Genomic DNA, 25,573 nt, shown 5'->3' with positions numbered 1-25,573 from the left:
CCTGACCAAACTAACTGTGGGTATTGCGGCATCGACAGCCCTGCTGCCGCGATGTCCATTTCAGCACCGAGCAAGTCCTATTCACCAAGCAAGCCTTCCACACCATCTACTGGCTGCTCAGGGGAATGCACCTCTCCCTCAGCACTGATTACATGCCGGTACTGATGGTGCTCCTCCCTCCTCCCTAAGAGTTCAGATACGCCAAGGACCTACCTATCTCTGTGCCTGAGTCACCACTGCTCAGGCACGACCTTCCTCCACTTCAGTCCCTCTCTCTGGACTCTCACCATTCTTCCCTTTCTCCTCCGAGGACGGCACCTCCCCTTTCCGAGCAACGCAGAGGAGGATGAGGAGTACTCCATCCCACCCTCATACTTGAGATAGGCTCAAAAGACTTCCTCTACACATCCTCACAATCCACAAGCAGACCAGGGCCCTGGTATTGTCCGTCATGGATGCAACCCCATGTGCCGCTCCCTCAACATTGGCCGTACTGGGATCCTTGGGCCATGTACAGAGCATAGTTTGGGAAACCTCCCATAGAGCAAAGCTGGAGGCCTACATTTTTGCCTTCTCTGTCGGTCTCTGGACCACCAGAGGTTGACCCTCTCTCTGTAGCAGTTAAGGAGGAAGCACAGGAGGAGGAAATTCCACCGCCATTCCACTTCTTCTTTCCCCTGATGAGGCTATCATGCCTCCATCTCCTACTGCTGCTGACTTCAAACATTTCCAGGCGTTTTGTAGGATTGCAGAATCCCTCCAGATTCCTTTGGAGGAAGTGAAAGATCAAAACATAAGCTGCTTGGCATCCTGCACACATCTTCCTCCTTCAAAATAGCCCTCCCTGTCACTGAGGCCCTTCTCGATCCTGCCAAAGTGCTCTGGCAGACCCCAGCGTCCATCCCATCAACCTGCAAGTGGGTGGACAAAAATATTATGTTCCCACAAAAGCCTTGGAATTTTTTTTCTCGACTCACCCCAAATTCCTTAGTTGTCAATGCCATACAAGAAACAGGATGCCAATAACAATCTCGACTCACCTGTCATGGCAGAGACTGGAAGCAATTGGATCTATGTGGCCTTCAATTCTGAATATCCAATTCCGAGGCTCTCATGGCTAAGTACAATTACCTCAACTAATCTAAATTACAGGAACTCTGCCAAGACCTTCCTGATAACAAAAAAAAAAAAAAAAAAACCAACAAAAAAAAAAACTCCAGCCGCTTGTATCCAAAGGACACCTCTTGGCCCATACAGCTGTACAAGCCTCTTTGGATTCTGCAGATACTGCTGCCTGTTCCATTGTAACTGCCGTAGTCATGAGGTTGGCATCATGGCTGCACCTCTCTGGCCTTCCTAAGGAGGTACAAACCACTGTTGAAGACCTAGCCTTTGAGGGCCCCAAATTATTTGTGGAGCATACAGATGAATCCCTACACTCCCTTAAGGACTCATGTGGGTAGGATTGCAGGGGAAATTGATATTTCCTTGGGTGTCTCTTCAGCACTAGAGTGTAAATGCTGAGAGAGCGATGGGTTGCTCACAATACACTCCCGATTGGCACTACGATACTCGGTGCTGTCAGCAGAAGTCCCCTACCAAGCACAGACATAAGACTCCTCAAAGGACTACCTCTCACACACCTTCAACCAAACAACAATTTTGAAGGTGAGCTCGAGGCCCTGAGAGGCCTCCCCTGTTTCAGTGACATCAACCATCTCCAACATCCCACCAGTCTGGCAGCCACTTAGCCCCTTTCTTTCCATCATGGGGACTAATTACCTCAGACAAGTAGATTCTAGAGATCAAAGAAGGATATTCCTTCCCTCTTCAGTGACCCTTCTCATGAACCCATTCTTAAAACGATTGGGGTTATTCACAAGCTCCATTCGTGTCTGTTTGTCAGCCATCACAACCTTTCACTACCAGATAGATAGACACTCCGTCTTCACTCACCTGCTCATGAAACATTTCCTAAAGGACTTTACCCTCACGTATAGGATCTAATCCAGGCTTGGGACCCCAGCCTTGTCCTATACTCTACTAGACTTCCATTTTGAACCAATGGCAACATGCTCCTATGTTCTGTTATCTATGTAAACAGCATTTCTTGTTGCTAGCACCTTTACTCGACGGGTTGGAGAAATTGAAGCTCTTATGGCATACCCAGTGTTCAGTTTTTAATAAAGACATGATTACGATACATCCCAAATTTTTACTCAAAGTACCATCCTCTTTCCATCTAAATTTCTTTTCAAAGCCGCACAGCAACCAAGCGGAGGCAACATTGCTTCATCATCATCGGTGATCTTGATTCAAGGATGATCTCTGCCACAAATTTACATATGGGTCCTGAGATAACTCAAGAGTCCGATCCTGGAACCACAGGTCTGCCTGCAGTATGTACAGACATTTCCTAGTGAGTCAGCTGCTTGCTGGGGGAGAGTTCTTTTTTTTCCCTTCTTTTCTTCCTTCTCTCTCTTTTCAGCTTTGAGGGCAAGGCGCTTCTCCCTAAAGCGGACCATTGCCTGAAGGAGGATGTGGCGCCATTGAGGTCGGTTGGTGGTTTGCTCGTCCCAGCTTGTGATGTCCATATCAGTTTTCTTGAGATACACTTTGTGTCTCTGTAGTGTTTCCTGTGACCATCACAGGACCTCTGACCATGGGTGAGCTGAGAATAGAGCACTTGTTTTGAAGATGAGAGTCTGGCATCCCCACCCAATGTCCAGCTCAGCAGAGTTGATGTATGAGGATCATTGCTTCAATGTTGGTGACATTGGTTTCAGTGAGGATGCTGGCGGTAGTGCAGTGATCTTACTACTTGATGCAAAGGATCTTCTGGAGGCATCATTGGTGGTACTTTTCCAGACTCTTGAGGTTCTGTTAAGTCACCCAGGTTTAGCATCCATAAAGGAGTGTAGGAATAACAGTTGTCTTATAGACCTGGATCTTGGTGTCTTGCTGTAGGTCACGGTTCGTGAAAACACGTCGGAGCAATTACCCAAAGGAAGCACTTGCACACTGGATCCTGTGCTGGAGCTCACTGTTTTTTTTTACATTTTGAGGAAGTTGGCTACCGAGGTAGAAGAAGACTCTCTTGTTTCCAAAGTCTGTTCCTCAATAGTGATTTGTGGTGGGTTATGTGCATGGCCTGAAGCAGGCTGATGGGAAAACATCAGTCCTCTCAATATTGAGTGAGAGTCCTAGGCTTCAGTAAGCTTGTGCAAAAATATCCAGTTTGGACTGAAGATCATTCTCAGTGTACGCGAGGCTGGCACAGTCGTCAGCATACTGAAGGTCAGTAATGGACGCCCTGAAGGCGTTACGTTTCAAGCAGAAACGTTGAAGATTTAAAAACCCGCTCATCCATTCTGTATTGAATGTCAACTCCATTGGGGAGGAGGTCTTTAACGAGGACCAAAATGACTGCTAAATCGATGGAGAACAGGGTTGGGGCAATAACGCATCCTTGTTTAATCTCAGTTTTGATGATGAAAGGGTCTGTCTCCAGGCCATTACAGAGAACGGTGGCAGTCATCTGATCATGAAGAAGCCTTAGGACCTTAATAAATTTTGGAGGTCAGCCAAATCTGGCCAGCACCTTCCAGAAGGCTTCAAAATTGACTGAGTCGAAGGCCTTTATCAAATCGATGAAGGCCATGTATGTGTCCTGATTTTACTCCCGAGACTTTTTCCTGGATTTGATGGGAAACAAAGATCATGTCAGTTGTCCCGTGGGATGGTCTAAAACTGCAGAGATTCTGGCAATATTTCCTCAGCAAAGCAAAGTCATCGGTTTAAGAGGGTACGGGCTAGAATTTTCCCTGCTGCAGATAGCAAGGTAAGTTGGAATGTTGAAATTGACTTATCTTTCTTGAAGATTGCGAGTGTTGGCATTTCTCAGGTCTTCTGGAATCTTCTCATTATACCAGATATGAAGAAAACGTTTCTGGAGCTTCCTCACCAGTTCTTCACCTCCAAACTTGTAGACTTCAGGTATTATGCCATTTGGTGCTGCTGCCTTGTTTTTCTTGGTTTGTATAATGGCTTGTGTTACTTTTTCGACGTCAGCGGGGTCAACAAGAGATTCTTTCATGTTGTTGAGGTATAGATTCAATAGTGGCATCAGAGACAGTTGACTCACTGCTCAGGAATGACTCAAAATGATCCTTCCACCTGGCTTTGATGGCTTTGCTGTCCTTAAAATACCTCAACCCATCTTTGACTCAGAGTGGTGTGGGACCATGGGAGCCGGGACTGTAAATGGCCTTTATTGCCTGAAAAAAAGATCCTCCTGTCATGTTTGGTTTTTTTTTAATCAGCTCAAGCTCCTTGGTCCTTTCTTACCACCACTTGTTTTTGATGCTGCAGCTTTTCCCTTTGGCTTTAGCCTTCGTTGCTTGTATGACTCTCTTTTTTTTTTTTTTTTTTTGTCTGCCTGTGTAATATGTCTTTTTGCCATAAGAGATGAGTTTTTCTTTTCCCGTCGAGCAAGCCCTGAATCTCAGCATCATTCTCATCAATGGTGATCGCAAGTGACATAGCTGATGGTCTCAGCACATGCTGAGAGAATGGCAGCCTTTAATCCCTTCCAGAAATTTTTCATTATAGTCATCAGCTGTAGAAATAGTGGCAAACCTCTCTTTGGAGACACTGCTGAAATTTGTCCTGACTCACTATGTCTTGAAGGGATCTGACATTGAATTTCTTTCATACTGAGTTTGCCTGCTTACGATGCCTTGAAGTGATCTAGAAGTTCATGATAGATCTAACAAGGCCATGGTCTGTCCAACAGTCATTGGTTCCATGCATCTCCCTCGTGATGCGGACACCCTTCCGATCTCGAGCTCTGACAATAACATAGTCAAGGTGCCAATGCCTGGACCGAGGGTCCAGGTGGTCTTATACTTCTCACTTCTTGTTTAAAGATGGTGTTTGTGATGACCAGGTGATGGTCTATGCATTTGCTCAGGAGGAGGATGCTGTTGGATTGGCCTTTTCTAATCGTGCCATTCCAGAGATCTGACTCATGCCCGACTCTAGCATTTAAAATCTTCGAGGAGAATGATCTTGTTCTTGGGAATGTTGGTCAAGATCTGTATAGAATTGTTCCTTGATATACTTGTCAGCATTGAGTGTTTGGAGCTTACGCGCTGATGACAGCAGCAGACTGGTTGTTGCTGAGCTTAAGATGAAGAGTCATAAGAGGTTCATTGAGTCCTACAGGAAGTTCTGTAAGCTGACTGACAAACTTATTCTTAATTGCAGAACTGACACCATGAGTGCCCCTGTCCTCTGCAGATTTCTCTTTCCTGAAAAAGGTGTAGCTTTCACCTCCTTCTCTCAGTTGACCTTCATCCGTGCACCTTGTCTCACTCAGGGTAGTGACATCAGTGTGTTATCTCAGAAGTTCCCTGGCGACAATAGCAGTTCTTCTTCTTTCCGGTCATACATTCTTTGTTACCTATCAGGGTGCGAACATTACATGCAGTGAAAGTCACTGTCTTTTATAGTTCCGACCGCAGGCAGAGTGATCTCATTGGATGTGGTAATCCAGCCAGGAGTGGGTGAGACAGCCTAGGTTTAGGGCACCCTTTGTAGTCCTCTCCCCATGTGGGTTTAGCAAAGGGGATCCTAAAGAGGACTGCTCGGTAACAATAGCCACTGCCAAATTACACACGTCTCAGTCCAGGTGGCAGACGACCATCCAGCTACCACCACCTACATATAGACTAATGGTGAGGGACTGTCCAATTCACTAATGCTGTCGCCGCCACCACTAGTCTGTCGCCGCAGGGCTTGGAAGGTTGGAAAGATGTTTTTCCTATGTTAGAAGCTTGCATGTGACTTCTTTTAATGTGGGGAAGCTGGTGCACCTACAGCGACCACACAATCATGACAAGCTGGAGGTCTGGGGCATAGTGGCAGGGAAAGTCCGAGTTGATTAGAGATCTCTAACTTCAGTCTTCATCTGCTTTCACAACCGTTGAGATCCGAGGACCCTCTTCCACCTGATCCACTGTTGAGGACTTGGTGGATTAGAGAGTGCTTTGTCTGGGACCTCACTTCAGATCTGCTCCCCTTCGGAGACCCTACCAGGAACATGAAGCCCCCGACCAACATAGCTCTGAGGATTATTGGAACACTCAAGCCCCTTCATCACAACAAGGTGGCGGTCCCTGAACAGGCAACATTGCACACCCTGAATGTCAGATGAGCATTAGCTTTCTACGCAGACCAAAATCTTTTAATAAATCGCCATGCTTATTCTTCTCAACAGCCCAAAGATAAAGGTGTGGCCATCTCTAAGCAACCCCTTTCCAAGTTGATCTCGCAGTATATACATCTGTCCTACCAACTACACAATTGACAACGTCCTCCTGGAACTAGAGCATATTCCATCCACTCGCTCTTCACCTTGATTGCCTTTCTCAGTAATGTTGACATTTGCAAAGTGGCCACATGGGCATCAGTGGATGCTTTTAGCTATCACCATGCCATTACTCAGGACATCACAGCAGATACTCTACTAGGACACACTGCAGGTGATAGGACAGTAAGTGCCACTCTGAAGCTCCAGCGTTCCAATTAGGGGCCCTGCTATCTAATCATCTACAATGGAGCCCCCTTCGGGACATCACTTGAAGAGGAAGGTTACCTACCCTGTGCAGTAACTGAGGTTCTTTAAGGTATGTGTGCTCCACTACCCGTCCTCCTCCCCTCTGCTTTGGAGCTGAAACATAAGCTCTGCAGCAGAGAAGGAATTAGGCGGATGGCTGGACACACAGTGCTATATATATATGCAGGAGGTATGCATGTGCGGTCTGACAGGCACTGCTGGTGAAGATCTCTGATCTGAGGTGCAGGAGATGTTGCCGCACTTACAGTGGAGCACCCATAGGGAGACACATCTTGAAAAACTTCAGTTACTGCTCAAGGTGAGTAACTTTCTCTTTTATCTTCCTCTTATTTTAGAAGAGAAACACAGGGTGTTGCAGCTGATACACGATGTAATTGAGTAAAAGGAATATTGAAGATTTGCAGAGTTATAAACTCTTTTTGGAGTTGTCGAATTGTATGTCTGTGGTTTTTCTCCACCACTCTTTTTTTAAAATGTATTTTGTAAAAGAAAAACATGGCACTAGCAATATGGAGTTACAGATCTCCTGTAGTACAAGTCATAATTAATTAAAATCCTAACCAAAATTTTTTTATTGCTCTTGAACTGAAGTGATCATTTTTTCGCTGAACTGTAACTTTACATTTTTTTTTCTAATTTACCTAGCAGTCTTGAGACATATTTGATGTTGCAAATCAGCTGTGTGCACAATATGATCTTACTGATTTAGTTTTTTTCCATAAAGGAAAAGTATTCCTTGTATTTGCCTAATTCAAGCTGTGTATGGATTTTACTGAAAGTTCCTATAATCATCTTTGAGTTGAGATGCAGTTTCAGTTCCAAAGAAGAACTTCTTTTTAGTGACTTAAAAGCAAATGAAATCAGGATCGTTCTAATGAGTTTGGTTGCAAGCTTACATATAGCAATTCCTATTCTGAACATTATATGTATAAATAGATATACACTGTTATTTTGCCTAAGAGGAAAGAGAGATTTAACATTATAGAAGGCCTAAAGTTTTAGGAATTCTAAGGGAGAAAAGTTTGCCTCTTGTCTAAGATTTTATTATATTTGTCAATGTTATGTGTAGCTACACAATTTAGTGCCATTCATACAATCTGTGGAATTGCACCTATTTCCATCAGGCCTTGATATGAACTATAACCTCCATAATGGTGCTATATGGAGGTGCTGTCCATCTGGAATTAAAATTTCAGATGGCTGAACATGTTTTTCTGCAAGTAAATGGCCACCTGTTTTTAAAAAGTTGATGTTTAGTTTTAGTACTGTTTGTGGTGAGGAGTTTTAATTAAAACAATTTGATTTTTCTAACAATCTCTCACAATGGAGTGAAAAACCCTGATGTGATGCACTTCTTAAATCCCTAATCTGTTCTCCCTCTTTTTTTTTAATTACAGTTTGGGTTGTTAAAAAATTTGTGGTCCACTTTGGAGTTGTAAACTTCATGGCGAAACGTTGTAGTCGTTGGTGGCATGTTCTGGAAAACTTTGTGAAGGAGCGGCAGGAGGCTCTCGCTCCACGGCCAATCAGAGGACTTGGAAGGGTCATGCTAAAACTTGACAGTAAGGTATTTCAATTTATTTTCTTAAGCCATAATTCTGAATAAAATTTTCTTTATTCTTTGTAAACTGCACTCTAGAAATCCATAACTCTAAAATAAGTGTCTGCCACTCATAAGCACATTGTTCATTATGTATAAGTATACTCTACGCCTTGACTATGCTCGCTCTCTTGAAGGCTATAGCACATTTTTAAACCGTGTTATAACAACGTTTAGCTTCCTTGACACTAAGATGTCTACATACTAAAAAAAAAAGTAGCTCTTTAAAGTTGTTAGCTTAACATGATTGTCTACTTGGATGTTAATGGGGATTTCCTATTTCTTTTAACTGATGGTGAAGATGCTAAACTTAATATACATAGGTGTTTGGGGAGGGGAATCCTGATCATGTTAAGCTAACTGTTTTTTAAAAAGCAATTTTTTTCATTGTGTAGATAGGACCTAAGCTACTTCAGCTACATTTGTCTTTAAACTCTGCAAAAGCATGATGGTTAAACACAACTGTTTGATAGTGTAGAACAGACCAGTGTATTTACTGGGGAAAAAGCTGTAGGGTGAGGGTGGGTTCTCTTGGGAAGCTACTGAATACGGCATTGCCTATTTTCTTCTGGTTTTCTAAATCAGTGGATGCAACATTTCAGGAAAAATGTGCACAAATTGGAGAAAGTCCAGAGGTGAGCAAGAAAAATGATTAAAGGTCAAGGAAAAATTGAAAACATTGGTTTGTTTAGTCTTGAGAAGAGAAGACTGAGGGGGGGACATAACAGTTTTCAAGTACATAAAAGGTTGTTGCAAGGAGGAGGGAGAGAAATGTTTGTCCTTAAGCTCTGAGGATAGGACAAAAAGCAATAGGCTTAAATTGATGGTTTAGGTTGGACATTAGGAAAAACTTCCTAACTGTCAGGGTGGTTAAGCACTGAAATAAATTGTTTAGAGAGGTTGTGGAATCTGTCATTGGAGATTTTTTTTTTTTTTTTTTTTAAGAGCAGGTTAGACAAACACCTGTCAGGTGATAATATTTACGCCTGCTATGAATGCAGGGGACTGGACTAGATGACCTCTTGACATCTCCTGCAGTCTTATGATTGTATTGAAACAGTTGATTCTATGGTGGTAGATTGGAATAAATGTTGCAAAAAATGAAAGCATGTGATATAAGTTAAAGGTGTTAAGTCTATTTCTAACACTTTTGATAGTGTGGTACTGTAATAAGGACAAAAGAATAGCAAATCCTCATTTTATTTAAAAGTAAAAGCAAATTGATTAACCATTTTAAATCTGTTTTAGCAGTATGTTTAATTTTAATCTTAGAGTTTGGAGGTCATATGGGCCTGCTTTCCCTGGAAGCCATACTCACTACTTTCTGTTAGCAAGAGGAGGGGGCTGAGCTTCAGCACCAGGAAGCAGCAGAGACTCTAACGTGAAGAAAACGGGGCTGCTGCTGTTTTTTAACATAAACAGCTGTCTAAAATGTATAGTGGTGATGCTTGCCTCTGACAGTCTGGCTCATGGTGGGGCCAAGAAGTCGTCCCACTACCACGAGCAATAGATGCATAGAGCAGAAAGGTGTCCCATTCCACCCAAGAGAATCTGTAAGCCTAGGCAGGGGCCTCGGAAAGTTTTATTCCCCTTCTTAAGTTAAACTAATAAACAACTGAGAGAGGGTGCAGGAGAGAGCTGCTAGTGAGCTCAGCATGTCTTCAGCACTGAGCTCCCTTTTGAAGCATTCCTTAGCTCCCCCTTGGTAGATCAAAGAGAAAGTAGGCTGTTCAGCTTTCCCCCTACTACAGGTCCTCTTTTTCTCCTACAGGGAAGAGGGGCATACCCCACCCTGAGAGAAGTCCTGTATGAGGAAAGGGAACATAAGCATTGCTGCTTATTCTCTCTCTTAACAGATCAAAGGGACAATCTGGGGCAGAGATTCTTTGTTGTTCTATACGGTGCCTAACACAAGAGGTTTTGATCCATTACTTGGGCTCCTAGGCACTATGATAATACAAATAATAAACCAGGGACAACTGGGAGGCTCCGGAGGCAGCAATGAAACCTACTTGTGCATTTCATATAGGTCCTAATTTGATTAGGAAAATGAGATGTTTTTAGCAAAGTTGGTTTTACTGTCCCATAGTGCTACTCCTTCTGGCACTGTTCCTGCTGCTGCTAGCATCTCAAGAAGTTGGGAGCTTCCAGGGGGAAAAAAGATCCCAGGTGTTCTCCTCTCTCTGCCCCTGCAATACTTATACAAATGTGTACATTTTTACTCTCACATTTTGTAATTAGTCCAGAATCAGTAGTTTGCTTCACCCTAACACACACTTTAAAAAAAAATCATTGGTTTCAGTTAATGTTTAAAATGGTGATTGTATAGTTTTGTTTTATTTCTGTTGGGGTTAATAAGGATAGCTCTTTAATGGCTCCAGATGGTGTTTCCTGTCCACTGAATGATTCCACACATCATTCCAGATAGCTATAAATCAGGATTGTACTGATTCCCTTTCCTAGTGAGTATTTTTATTAACTGCAGCCAAGATTGTTTTTAGTGTATTTGAATACATATAGTCATTTAACTAGTCTTGATAAAGTATAGGAGAACTTGATGTGAATGATACAAACTGATTGGACAGCCCTTTTATCATACAGAGTCAAGTGTTAGTGTACATCAGGCAACATACTAGTCTTAAAGTTCAAACACATCTTAGCAGAAACATTTACCAGATTATGGAAATACGTATAGTCATGATAAAGCTTCTTCAGAGAGATGTCAGCATGAATATAAAGAGCTTCCTAAAAAAGTACTGAGAAAGTGAATGCAGTTTTATTAAATTTTACTTCCTCAAATATTTGGGTTAAACCAAAAAGGGCCATATATATATATATATATATATATATATTTTAAACTAACTTGACTGCTGGGGTAGAAGCAACAACATTTTTAGGTACATTTGTCAGTATTACAGTGGGAAATAAGGCATATGGTATGTAATGTCTCCTACTCTGAGTTTTAGTGTAGAACATATACTTAATGCTATTGACATTTTCCTGCCTATCAGTGCTGAAAACTGGAAGTCCCGTTTCCAGGCTATTCTATCTATTTATCGTTTGTTGTATTCCTTTTAGAATGGAGAAGATATAAAAGAGAGAATCTGAATGAGGGAGGTTATGCTAGTATCATGTTAATTTCCCAGGGTAGAACTAGGACAATAATTTTCCTTCTGTCATATTATTATAACCATTAAGGGGGGAAAGTAGCTGATCAAACTATCCTATTTACACTGCTCGGTACTTAATGATGAAGGGGTTCTTATACTCGTATGGGAATTTTCTACCCAGTTTCCATGAAAGTAAGATAAGGCAAGATTTTTTTGTTAAATCTATAAAACCCCTTACCTTATTTTTCACTTATACAATATCCCATTTCCTGAGAAGAAAGAATGGAAACAAATCAGAAGCTGGAGGCTGAGACTTTTGAAGCTCTTTTGCATGTTCCCATTTCCATGCCTTGTTTCCATAGGAACAGGTGTACCTAAGCCACACAAGTATATGGGATAACTGCATACCTTCTGTTGTGTATTGTTTGTTGGAAATCTTTGAATGCCTATGTTTAATTGTAAGCCTGTTGCTTGCTTAATCATGTTTTAATTTACGTTCTGAAATTTTGGTTTTATTTGAAACATTTTCTCTTAGGTCTTGTTTACATTAGGAATGTGTCCCAATTCCATCTATGGGTGGACAGCCACTGGTGCAAACCCCAGCTGTAAACAAGAAAAAACACAATTTGTTCTGATGGGGTGTTGGAATTATTAATATGGGAACCACTATTCTTTTATTAAATCCAAAGGCCAAATGGTACTTACACAGTTGCTCTAAACATGCTTCAAAAGCCTAACCAATAAGCAATATACTACATCCAAACAGTAACAAAACATTAATAAGCATTTGATCAAGATATTTATAAATGGATTAAACCCAGTGTTGCTTAGACTCCTATTGGTAGGCTCCAGCTTGGTCAGGCATGTATTAGCAACGGACCCTTTAAGAGTTTACTTATACAAACAAGTGATGTCATTGCCAATTACTAGCTTCAGTTAAAAAGCAAGTTGAGACAATTCACTCTTATTTCCAGTCTTAATCCAGATAAGAGTTACAACCACCTTCCTTCCAAAGCCATTTCCTCCCCTCCTTCTTGCTGTCCAACAGTTTTCCCATTGCACCTGGGTTCACGTAGGCTTTAACACTGGTGTGTGGGTTAGGGAAGGGCTGTGTTGGCTCATTTTAAGACCGACATCCTCCCTACTTTATTCCTTCTGGCCGTATTGCTTATTATTTTCAAGGTCTTCCTTCTTAAGAGTCAGGGCCTTTCTTTACAACACGTATATATTTTTCTTAACCAAATTTAAGATGATTTTAATTCTTTTATTTTATACTTATCCTACATGGAGCTTATCCTGGTTTCAAGCTTCACTGGTGCAAGCTGCCGCTTTCATTGTCCACACTTGGGGTTTGCATTGATGTATTTGTGACTTGTCACCAATAGCTGGAATTGAAGTAAAATCTCATTGAAGAATAGGCCTTAGAATGAGTCTCTCTGAGTAGTTTGGGTGGGAATTGGAGAGAGAGTAATATTTCTCTCAGTACAAAAGTAGATGGTTGCTTGTCAGAGAAGGGCTTAGCACCTGAACTTCTTATATGATCTGACTGCAGACAAGCACATGTAAATAAGTGTTGGTTGCATGACCTCTTGGTCTGTACATCATGCATATAAATATATGCATGTATTTTATATTTCTTTTCATACTGATTCTCATTGGGTGTGAATGCAGTAATACTAATAAGATAATAAAATTCATGTGTATCACAATAGGTAACATAAAATACACTTTGCATATATTTGAGACTATATCTTTGGTCAAAGTTGGAACCTCATTGCAATAAACTAGTGGATGAGATGCTGATTCTGGATATCATAAAAATATCACGCTGTTTTTAGAAAAGAACTTTCACAAGTGTTGCACTGATTTGTAAAATTTTGGCTTGCTACTGTTAATCTGTAACTATTCATTTATAGCTGATTTATAGCTGGCTTATTGCTGTTAAGTTATGCTAGAAAAATTTGATGAAGTTTATATTCATTAACTGTACTCTTCCTAAATATTAAGCATATTTAGGCTTGAAAGGATTAGATTATCAGAAAATGTTAGTAAATATTGATTTCACCATACATAAGCCAACAGAAAAATATTTCCATAGATAATAGTCAAAATTTCCTGTTAGGCAGGGTAAGAAAAATGTTGCTTGAACTTATTAGTTATTGATTTAAGGATATTTGCTTTGTATATTGTGACATGTAATGTTAACAGTTTGCGTTTTAATGGTTATAAAGCTTTAGCTTTTTGAATCTCAATAACTGCTGTCATTAAATATTTACTGTTTTACCTCCCCATAGTTTCCCACAACTATGAAATTGTAAAAAGATAAAAATAGGAAAAAAGCTTTAAAATATTGATATCTGTTGAAATTTATATATTAAAAAAATTGAATTTTGCCACGCCTATGCATTTTCCTTGTAAATCCTAGATTATTGTATTACAGATTTCACTATTTCCTACTGTAGTTTACCTTTGGGTCTGGAATTATTTAATTTTCATTCTGTGGATGACTGTCTGCCTTCATTTCTATTCACACTATTACTGCATTCTTCAATAATTTTCCACTGTCTTCTTGTCTTTTTTTTTCTCTCTTCTGTCTCCCTTCCCTCTCCTCCCCCACAAGCTGTGGCACTGGCTTAATAAGAAGGTAAATAAAGAGATTGTGATTCCAACTAAAGGATTGTTTCCTTTTTGCAGCATGAACGCTTTTAATATGTCTTGCTCTTTAGTTCTCTCTCCCAATTGTCGTCTTCCCCCCCGTCTAAGCTACTGGAGGTCATATAACACCATCTGATCTATATATTTTTTAAATAAAATGAATGCATTTAGTTAAATGTCTTGTACAGCAGAATAGTGCGTTAGCCTTTCTCCTTTGTGGACTTGGGTTCAAATAATTCTAAGATTTAAGAAAAATTTGATCTCTGACTAACAAAGCCAATACATAATTTGACTCGGTAGGAATTTTCTGTTCAGAGGAATTTAAGGGTGTTGAAGGTCAGGACTAGGGTAAGTTTACAAAGATGTGAGTGGAAACTTCCGTAGCTCTTGCATTATGAGTGGCTCTAGTCAGTGCTATTAGGCTTTTGCCTTCAAAAGCACCAACTTAATCCACACTTTCTTTTTCTTAAGGGAAATATAAAACACCAAATTACTCCATATTAAATCATTACTAAAGGAAATGAGGAGCACCCAAAGCAGCAACAAGTGGAATGTCCAAAACTGCTACTGTAGTTTAAAAGAAAATAATTTCCCCTCTATGAAGTTCATAGAAAAAAAATAGCCATGTAATGCATATGACACACAATTTCATCCTTAACTCACCCTGTGTGGCTGAGGTACTTCAACTCATTTACTTCAGTTCTAAACAGGATTAAGCTACTACACTCCTACAAATTGCAATGTTCATTGTCTGTCCTAGGAATTTACATTAGTGCATCCACTGTGGCTGGAATCTGGGCGAATCCCCATTTTAGACAAAGCCTTAGACTCTGTTAGAACATACCAACTCCACAGGAGCAGTAAGAGAGCTGGAGAGGGCTGCCAGTGGAACTTGTATGAAAATCAAGGTGGGAGATCTTGCATCAAAAGTTTTAAAATACAAATCTCAAACATAAAATTCCCCAACAGAAAAGCATTAAGATAGACTAATGGTTGTAGATACATGTTGATTTAAATGTTCAAACACCGTGTATGAAGGGCAGTAAGTTAAAAGGTTGTATCTTTTTAAAAAAAACAAATAAAACCATAATAACTGGAAATCAGCTAAACTTCTAGCACCAACCTCTATCCTCATTTATCTCAGTACTGGTGAGAGAGTCCAACTAGCTGTCACTGCATAGAAACTGTGTGTTTACTGTTGCCTGTACAAAATATAGTAATGTAGTCTCTTTGATCAGTCACATAACCTACAGATGCCCTTGTAGACTGTAGTAGGTACCTGGAATACGATGGCTCTGGCCCGTGATGGGGAGGGGTGAAAGGGATAGAGTTGTATATCCAGTCCAAAGTGGAGCTGTGGATGGAGGAGGAGATATAAAGGTATTTTTTGAACAATTTGGGTAACAAACAGTAAAATTGAGATTATAGTTGGGGTCTTCTATGGAAAATATGTGGAGAATAATGCATGAGATGTTGTGGTCATTTTTAGCCTGAAACATGAGGACTGTAGCGTTTCATCTCCAGCACCAATTAGTGAATGACTTCCCTATCCAGAGGTTTCTCGGAGTGTGCGGAGGGTGAGGTGGGGGGTGGGGGGGTGGGGCAAGGAAGCTTTGTGTGGCTTGTTATTGAAAGATGGATGGGGGAGAGCAGTTAGAGTAAAAGGATAGTTTGACTATCTTCTGACCTTTTGACATTTAGACTGTTTTTATTTCATCCTCTATTTCCTGATGTTGAAAGGATTGTTTCTGTACTACAATGTGCAAGTGTTTTTAAATTATAAATATGTATGTGCAACCATAAGTTGTCTTGAAGAAGAATTTTTGTTTGGGAATGATGTTACATGTCTGCAATATACCCACACACTGCACTGAGCTAGTAAGGAATTTTGGTCTTAACTGTACATTTTCTTGATTCTGTGGTTTTAGACTCTTAATGTTTGAACATATGTTTTATGTGGGTAGGTTTACCCTATTTTGCCACTAACATGGCTATTAAAATACTTTTTATAAATAACAATAAAATATAACTAAAAAAAATGTAGACCCATCATGTGCAGACTATAACAATAAAAAAACTCATTTTTTAAAATACTTGAAAAAAGTACTTGAAACTACTCACCTTTCATTTCTTGCACATACATAGATATTTTGAAAATGTATATCAAAATATTTTTATTTTGTAATATGTTAAGACTCCTGTGTATGGCTGAGCAAATCATACATTTGTACAACTTAAATATAAAATCCAAAACCAGACTGTAAATTCTGACAGGCTCTTAATTTTATCAAATCTACAATTCATAAAATGCTAAGAAAGGGGGAAGATTGAAGCACAAAAGATTGGACTGCAGTTGTAAAGGCTGCTTTCCTTTTATAACATTTACCTTTTTCTTCTTCCTCTCAAGCAAAGTACTTAAGAGAACACTAAAATAGGCTTCTCTCTGTGCACTGTGAAACTAAAAATATGACCCATGGAGGCAAAGCAGGGTTTGAAATGGTTATTGGTAACTCTGGTTATTAGGACGAGAGGATAAGAGCAAAGTTCTTTTACATAAGACCTTTCTGCCAGGGACTGTTTTTAAACTGGGACTTTAGTGAATAAGAATCGCACAACTTAATATTACTTACGGAGCCCAAGGCATAGAAGAGATTCCAGTGGGTTAGCAAGTCTTGCTCTGTATGGCATTGTTTACAGCATGACTCTTAAAAAAAATACCTTTCATTTTTGCTAAAACCAGTGTCTCTGCGCCAGTGATAGCAACCTTGGGAGCCTACCTAATGTAGACCGCGACCGCTCCCCAGCTTGTTTAACCTGGCTACTCATCTGCACTTTTTCACCGTGAACCTGACATATCTGAGTACCTGACTTCACTGGAGCTAAATGATCCCTTTTTAACAGTCCTAAAATAATTGAAGATGAAATCCTTATCAGAAAATATTAGAGTTGATTTATTACTTTATTTTGGGGGGGGGGGGAATTAAAATAGACACTGAGACATCTGTGACTGCATAAAAGAAGTAAGACACTCATACTGTTTGTATTTTACCACAGACAAATATATATTCAGAGATTTGTCAATATATAAACTTCGCATGTATAATATATAGTTTAGTATGTAAAAATATATTGGAAAATGAGCACTCAGATACATGTAGGTATTCTTTTAAGATGAGTTGACTTGATTTAAATGTTTATTTGTGAATAATGTACAGTGCAGTATAAAATATAGAAGGCATAATCACTCTCCCAATTCCAATAAATCTAGATATGAGTCAGTCTTTTCAAAGCTAGTTCCTAGTACAAACCGTAGATTTTAAAAAGCCACATTCAATTAAAATGTTCATCCCAATTACTTCTTCCAAATTTCACCCAGTGAACTCATGAATGTATGTACTTTGACCCTGCTTTAGTTTTGAGGCATAATTTCAATTGTTTGTAATTTGCTTTATTTTTGAAATGTAAAGATAAGTTTATACCCTTTCCTTCAAAACCCTGACATTTTAAGATAGTTTTCATTGACTGCATATCAGAAATCCATATTTTTAATTTTTTTTAAATGAGTGAATGACCTTCTGTAGCTTAGGAGCCTGGTTTCTTTCTACTACTTGACTGCCTTAGATGTCATGGCAACATTTGCTTGTAGCTATTGACTAACAATTAAATTAGAAGCTAAAACTTTAAAATACCGGAATAGCTGCTGACTAGTGTTTAGAAAGTGTGTGTGTGTGTGTGTGTGTTCGTTCTGTGCATGTATTTAGCGGTAGGGCATAGAAAGGAAAGTCTAAGAATGACCTAGAGAAAGATGGACCAGATTCAGTGGTAAGTTTCAACTGGTGTAATTTATACTTATTTTTTTCACTGCCTCAGCATGTAAATTGAACCAACAGTGAGACTGAGTTTTTTGTGTTTGTTTTGTTTTTAAATGGGAGATTAGAGTCAAGCATGTATAGGAGCTGCTGGATGTTCAGCATTTTTGAAAAACAGGCCACTTCTATTAGGTGACTAAATATGTATTTAGCAGCCATGTTTTCAAAGTCTTTACAACTCTCTTAATCTCTCACTTATTTACAGTGAAGTAACCAACAGCCCTTTTTTTATTCTTTGAATTTGGCCTATTGACAATAAACTAGTCTAAGCTAGTGTTGAGTAGCCAGATGAAGCGGGTACAGCAAGAGTTAAGAGGAGGCTGTAAGTGAATTAATAATACGGAGAGCATGCTTTCAATTATACCTTATTACACCCTTCTGTTCTTCCCTTTTCAGCTTTCCCTGATGGCCTAACTGCAAGTAGCATAATATTAGACGCTTAGAACTTGTCTACAGTAAGGACACTGATGGTACTATCGGTTCAAGGGCTCCAGTGGGAGACCTACCTTCTAAGACTCTAGAGGCTTCCAGATCAAACCAACAGTTTACACAGTTGTAAAACAACAAAAGCCTCTAGATTTGTCTATGTTGAGACACTTGTTGCTATCAGTGGTGCTGTTGGATCAGAGCTGGCATTGGTGGAAATCTCTCATACAGTTCCCTAATGTAGATTATGGCCATAAATTCAGTAGCCAGTGGGACAGATTCAAAGGTGATATGTAAGCTTATGTGTTAAGTGGATGTATATTTTTCACAAACTGAATCTAAGTTTAGCATATTAGTGGAGGATAATTGAAATAAGAGATAAATTAAATTAGTTTACTTTCTTAGATTCACTTAGACTAGTCTCTGAATTTGGACCTGTGAGTAGAAGCCACAGCTTTTTTTAAACTGAGAAAGAAATAGCAAGGAAAGTTACATAAGTTAAAGTGAACATTTTAACTTATTTATAACACAGTATTTTTAAGGTACTGTATCATTTTTATTCTTCTTGGAGTGCTTCCTCGTATCCATTCCACATTAGGTGTGTGTGCTTGCCACATGCACCAGTGCTGGAAGTTTTTCCCTCAGCAGTATCCGTAAGGGACCAGCTCTGGTATCCCCTGGAGCAGCGTGCACATACCATGCTGTTAGGGGTGCCACCAGCTCTCACCCTCAGTTCCTACTTGCCACCAGTGACGGTGCCTGAACATCTGCTGCTTCCGCTAGTGTTGTCTTGAACGCTGTAGAACTTGTAGTATAGTTGTTGACAGTTACCCTTAGTAGGAGTTTTTAAAGTTCTCGTAATCCTGAACAGGACTCAGCTGGGGGATGGGGCATGCCCCGGTCCCCAGGCTTTAAGCCCTGCGATCGCTGCAAACGGCCCATTAGCGATCCCCATACCAGCTGCCTTAGGCTCTTAGGCGAAGGGCACATAAGCGATAAGTGTCGTATCTGCAAGTCTTCAAACCTAGGACGAAGAAGGAGCGTGATATCCATCTAAAAGTGCTCCTAATGGAGTCTGTACTCACTCCGGCACCAGAGCTGTGGCCTGACTCTGCACCGACTACCGTGGCCTCGGTGCACAGTGCTCCGCCGGCGCTGTCCACAAGCCAGCACCGGTCTCCCTCCACGGCTCCGGTCAAGAAGCCGAAAAACACTGAGGAGAAGATGTCCTACCTTTTGGAAGGGAAAGCAGAGGGCTGGGCGCGAGCCAAGACCCGTGCTGGGCAGCTCAATGTCCCCTTTGGGAAGTCAGGCCCCAGTTCAAGTTGAGCGGCCCAACCCATCCCATACTTCGCCTATGACCGCAGATAGCGGTGCAGGCCTTAGCCAGCTTCAGGTGCCGTCTTTGAGCAGCTCAAGAGATCGTGATGCTCCCAGTGCTGCCCACACGGGCTCTCGTGGTACCCCGGACTTGGGGAAAACACACATTGGGACCTATGCATGTATCCCCACCTCAGCGGCACTGTTTCCCATCGAGAGGGGGGTCCCGCCGTCGCTTGCCCGCCTGAAGCTGTCACACCTTAGGACTAGAGAGGCAGGCTCAGCGAAGCCCTCTTCGGTCCCCACACCAGGGGCACTCATCAAGGGACTCGAGGCATACCTCGCTGGTAGATTGGCGCAGCCTCTGAGGCACACCCCACCTGGCAAGATTTCGGGGACTGGCCCTGACTGTCTGCAAGGGCCCAGTAGCGGTCACGGGACCCATCGGGGATCCGAGACCACCAGACCCTTATCGCCCATCTCCAAGAAGGAGATTACTGTACTCAGGAAGAACTTCCCAGCAACTGGCCAGTAGTAGCTCCCAGTCCCATTTGTTGTACCGGTCGAGTAGTGTGAGGCATGGATTACCATGTATCCAATGCAGATCTGCCGAACGCCGTCGGTCCCTGAGACCCTGAACAAGATGGCCCGGCTTGCTCTGACATGTCGGCTTTGGGACGCAGCGACTGGCACCAGTCAGATAAGAGCCACTGCTCTGTCCAATCCTGGTCGCCAGGTACTGAGCACTCTGCTTATAGCTCGGGCACGGAGCGGGGTTCCCTGACTGCAGGACTTGCAGTTCCACTTACATCATCAGCACCAAAACCTGTCCCATGGCCCCAAGTGCAGTGACTGGCGCCATGGTACCGGGGGAGTTCTCCCAACCTTCCCAGGCTGCTCAGTTGGTGTCGGAGAGGGCAGCGGCCTCAGTATCCCGTCCCCTTCTGGTGCTCGAGGCTTCCGGGGATAAGACCCCACAGTCCAGGAGGACCCAGGGGAGCAAGATGCTGGACCACCAATGAACATGGAGGTTCCCGCAGCACTAGCATTGTCCTCGTTGTCGCCAGACAAGGCTATCACGGGGCCCCCTCACCCAGTTCCTCAGGATAATGCCAAAGTGCACCAGGGACGTTTGAAGAGGGTCGCTTCCAGCCTGGGGTTTTAGGCAGAGGAATTGGAAGAGCCCTCCGATTCTGTTTGATGTCCTCTGCTGCTTGGCCCCTGCAAGGTGGCTCTTCCCCTTCATGAAGGGGTTTCCAAAATCACTAATGCCCTGTGACAGAGACCCCCTCTTCCCTGGCCCCTATCTCTGAGGGCTGAATGCAAGTACTTTGTGCCAATCAAAGGACATGAGTACTTATACTCTCCCCCCCCCCCCAATTCCCTTGTGGTCAAGGTGATTAACCACAAGGAGAGGAAAGGACAACCCGAGGCCACCCCCAAAAATAAAGACTGGAGGAGGCTGTATCTCTTTGGACGTAACGTTTATTCGTCCTTCAGCTGAGAGTGGCCAACCAAGACCTCCTTGGCCGATATGATTTCAATATGTGGCAAGCCATGGCCAAGTTCAAAGGGTTGTTCCCTGAGGCCTCCAAGACGGAGTTCTGAGCGATTCTCGATGAGAGAATGACTGCAGCCAGGGTGGCCCTCCAGGCCACGTCAGATGCCGCTGATGTAGCTGCCCACACCATGTAGGGTGGGTGACCAGATGTCCCGATTTTATAGGGACGGTCCCGATATTTGGGATTTTGTCTTATATAGGTGCCTTTTACCCCCCAACCCGTCCCGATTTTTCACCCTTGCAGTCTGGTCACCCTAACACCATGGCTTCCGCTATCTCCATGCTTGGACAGCTATAATTTCGGACCCCTGGGTCCACACAGTGGAGCAGGGTTATACCCTCCAGTTCCTTTCTACCCCTACTTCCCACCCTCCTTCCACGTCCCTCTTCAGGGATCCTTCTCACAAGAGTCTCCTTGCACGGAAGTAAAAGGGTTACTACAGTTGGGTGTGGTGGAAGAAGTTCCTCTCAAGTACAGGAACAAGGGATTCTGTTCCCGGTACTTTTTAATCCCAAAGGCAGTCTATGGTTCATCCTGGACCTGCGTCACCTCAACAAATACATGAAGAAGCTAAAGTTCTGCATGGTCTCCCTGACTTCTATCATCCCCTCCCTGGATCCGGGACACTGGTATGCTGCTCTTGACTTGAAGGATGCATACTTCCACATAACGCTCTTTCAAGGACAGACATTTCCTCCAGTTTATGGTGGGGCCCCACTACTACCAGTTTGCAGTCCTCCTGTTTGGCCTGGCGACAGCACCGAGTGTGTTTACCAAGTGCATGTCAGTGGTAGCGGTTTACCTCAGGTGCTGGGTATCCAGATCTACCCGTACCTCGACGACTGGCTGGTCAAGGGCAGCTTTAGGTCTCAAATCCAAAGGTATTTTGCAGTGCTTCAAGCCACGTGTCGCTCCCTGGGCCTCCTGGTAAATGCCAAAGTCAACATTATTGCCAGTACAAAGGATAGAGTTAATCGGAGCAGCCATTGACTCGACCTGCGCAAGAGCGATCCTGCCACTAGGAAGGTTTCGGGCCATGACAGACCTCATTATGGAGGTGTCCCCATTTCCCTCTGACTACAGCTAGGGTCTGCCTGCGCCTGCTGGGCCACATGGCAGCCTGCACATACATTATCCGCCATGCCAGGCTCCGGGTGTGGTCCCTGCAGGAATGGCTGATGGCCTATTCCCAGTCCAGGGATCACCTGGAAAACATTGTGCCTATCCCCCCAACAATACTCACCTCGTTGCGATGGTGAACCAATCGCGAGAAGGTCCTAGAGGGAGTTCCATTCGACATCACCCACCTCACTCCATCGAGTTGGTGTCGGACGCCTCGGCTGGGGTACGCACTTTGGAGATCTCTAGACCCAGGATATGTGGTCCCCAGAGGAGATGATGCTCCACATAAATGTTAGAGAACTCAAAGTGGTCCAATTGGTGTGCGGCGTCTTCCTACCTCACCTGTCGGGCAAAGTGGTGAGAGTCCAGATGGACAATACAGCTTTAATGTTCTACATCAACAGGCAAGGGGGAGCGCGCTTGTCGGCTCTCTGCCAAGAGGCACTCCATATCTGGAGCTTCTGCATTGACCACGAGATCCACCTGGAAGCTTGTTGCCTCCCTGACATCAAGAACACGCTAGCGGATCACCTCAGTAGGGCTTTCTCCTCTCACCACGAGTGGTTACTCCACCAGGACATAGCCTACATGGTCTTCCAGAGGTGGGGAACTCCCTAAGTGGAACTGTCCGCCACCAAGCAAAACAGAAAATGTCATCGGTTTTGCTCTCGGCAAGGACTCCCTCTCCGATGCCTTCCTCCTGTCGTGGTCAGGGGGCCTGATGTACACGTTTCCCCCGATCCCACTCATCGCCAAGATCCTGGCAAAGATCGAGAGGGAGAGCATGGGTTATCATAATCGCTTCAGCATGGCCTTGCCAGCACTGGTTCGGTACGCTAATGAACCTGTCAGCGGCACTTCCCTGGCCCCTGCCCAACCAACCGGACCTGCTGTCACAGGACCATGGTTGGCTCTTACACCCCAACCTTGCGTCCTACCACTTCTCAGCATGGATGCTGTGTGGCTGAACACGGAGGAGCAAACCTGTTTGGAGGAGGTCCAACAGTTCCTTCTGGGAAGTAGGAAGCCCTCAACTAGACTGACTTACCTGACCAAGTGGACAAGGTTTTCCTGCTGGGCATCCGAGTGTGACATGTCTCCTCGTGTTCTTCCATACAGGCTGTCCCAGACTATCTGCTTCATTTGAGGAACCAGGGCCTGTCACACTCTTCCATTAGAGTGTATCTCGCGGCCATCTCCACTTTTTACCTGCTGATCCAAGGATAGATGGTGTTTTGCCATGACATGATAGTCAGATTATTGAGAGAGCTCGAGAGACTCTTCCCACAGGTACAGACTCCGGTCCTGCAATGGGATGTTAACTTGGTCCTCTCTAGGCTTATGGGCCCCTTTTGAGCCGCTGTGTTCCTGCTCCCTTTTCCACCTGTCATGGAAGGTCGTGTTCCTGGTGGCAGTGACATCGGTGAGACGAGTCTCTGAAATTAAAGCCTTCGCCTCAGAACTGCTGTACACAGTCTTCTACCAAGACAAGCTTCAGCTATAGCCCTACCCAGCTGTCCACCTTCCATATGAGCCAGGACATCTTCCTCACAGTGTTCTGTCCCAAACTGCACAAGACCAGTGAAGAGAGGCATCTTCACATGCTGGACATCCAAAGTGCTTTGGCTTTTTACTCAGCACATACCAAGCCTTTCCATAAATCAACTCCGCTCTTCATTGCTACAGTGGATAGGATGAAGGGCCTGCCAGTCTCCTCGCAAAGGATTTCCAATTGGATTACCTCCATGCATAAAGACCTGTTATGACCTGGCGGAGGTTCTGCAGCCGCCAGCTGTTAAAACCCACTCGACTGGGGCTCAGGTGTCTTCGGCCTTCCTGGTGCACAGCCCTATCCAGCACATCTGTAGAGCCGCAACAAGGTCCATATGTTCACTGCTCATTATGCCATCACTCAGCAGGCTAGGGACGACGCTGGGTTCAGCAGAGCTGTGTTGCAATCTACAGATCTTGAACTCCTACCCACCTCCAGGGGTACTGCTTTGGAGTCACCTAATATGGAATGGACATGAGCAAGCACTCGATGATAGGATAGTTACCTTTTCCATAACTGGTGTTTTTCGAGATGTGTTGCTCATGTCTGTTTCATGACCCGCCCTCCTTCCCCACTGTCGGAGTTTCCGGCAAGAAGGAACTTAGGGTGGGGGGAGCCGCTCCGGGGCTCCACCCCTTATACCATGGTATGTGTGCGCCGCTCCAGGGGCAACAGAGCCAGTCCCCTATGGATACTGCCGAGGGAAAAACTTATGGCATTGGTGCACACCCCTAATATGGAATGGTCATGAGCAACATATCTCAAAGAACACCTGTTACAGAGAAGGTAACTGTCTTTTTTTTTCCTGTCGCTGTGTCATCAAAATCCCTAAATGTATGAGAACATTGAAAGGGCAAAATTGAAACAGGATTTTCTGTAGTTTCCTAGATAGTAAATAGTTGGAAGTTCAAGCTAGTTGGAAGTTCAGATAACTGTCCTGCAGGCAGTTGACTTCACCACTATAATTACTTCTCTAAAGTGAGTGTCACACTGTATTCTGAATGGTTGCTTTGAAATGCTGACTTTCTGCCTTGTGACAATATGTGTTAAACAAGATGTTAATTGTAGCGGAGTCTGAGGGTAAAATCATTCATATATATTAGGTGTTCAGATGCCCCGGTGATGTTCCAGATATAATTAGAGATTTAAAAACTATAACAATAAGTAATGGATCAATAAACCAACTTCATATGCAGGGATAGGGATCAGTAATAGAGAAAGAGTTCCTATTACTTTAACTTTTGACATTACATGACACCGAGGAAAAGAATAGTAACTAAAATTATCAGCACATCAACTAAATGTATAGCCATTTCTCATTAGGAAATATTGAACCTTCTGCATATTGCCTTTGAACTCAGTTCTGTTTTAAAGTAAAATTTTAGAGCACAGCTAGATTTCCCCTGCTAGGTGTTTTTTTTGAGCTACAAAAGCTGGAAAAAATAGATTTGCCCACAATGAGGTTGTGAGATCTTTATTTAATCAGGCCCCTTTAATATTAGATTAAGTGCAGTTTACTCTTTTCTAGAGTGCTCTCCACACAGCCATGTAGTTAAGATTTTTCCCTTCTGAATGACACCAACAAAACTTCATGAATCTGAAGTGGTGTGATTACTGGTTAGTTGTGGTGTGTGTGTGTGTTCAGGCCATCTGCACTGAATTCAAATAAGGCTTGAGGTCTGCTTAGCAGCATTAAAAATCAGGCCACTTATGTAGA

The 25,573-nt window shown here is 42.9% G+C and overlaps 1 protein-coding gene across 2 annotated transcripts in view; it reads left to right on the top strand.

Annotated features, from left to right (window-relative positions):
- The window catches only part of TMEM245 (transmembrane protein 245), a 126,581-nt gene that overhangs the window by 29,082 nt on the left and 71,926 nt on the right, over positions 1 to 25,573 (top strand). Inside the window, exons 6-7 of one of the 2 annotated variants that reach the window (XM_034761373.1) lie at positions 8,038 to 8,207; positions 13,971 to 13,994. In XM_034761373.1, coding sequence (XP_034617264.1) covers positions 8,038 to 8,207; positions 13,971 to 13,994 — 194 coding nt within the window. The remainder of the gene's footprint in view (positions 1 to 8,037; positions 8,208 to 13,970; positions 13,995 to 25,573) is intronic. The other variant, XM_034761374.1, reaches the window with a different exon arrangement.

Source organism: Trachemys scripta, chromosome 2, assembly GCF_013100865.1.
Source record: "Trachemys scripta elegans isolate TJP31775 chromosome 2, CAS_Tse_1.0, whole genome shotgun sequence".
Lineage (NCBI taxonomy): Eukaryota > Metazoa > Chordata > Testudines > Emydidae > Trachemys > Trachemys scripta.
Note: the sequence above shows the minus strand (reverse complement) of the source record. Positions and strands in the feature narration are given on the sequence as shown.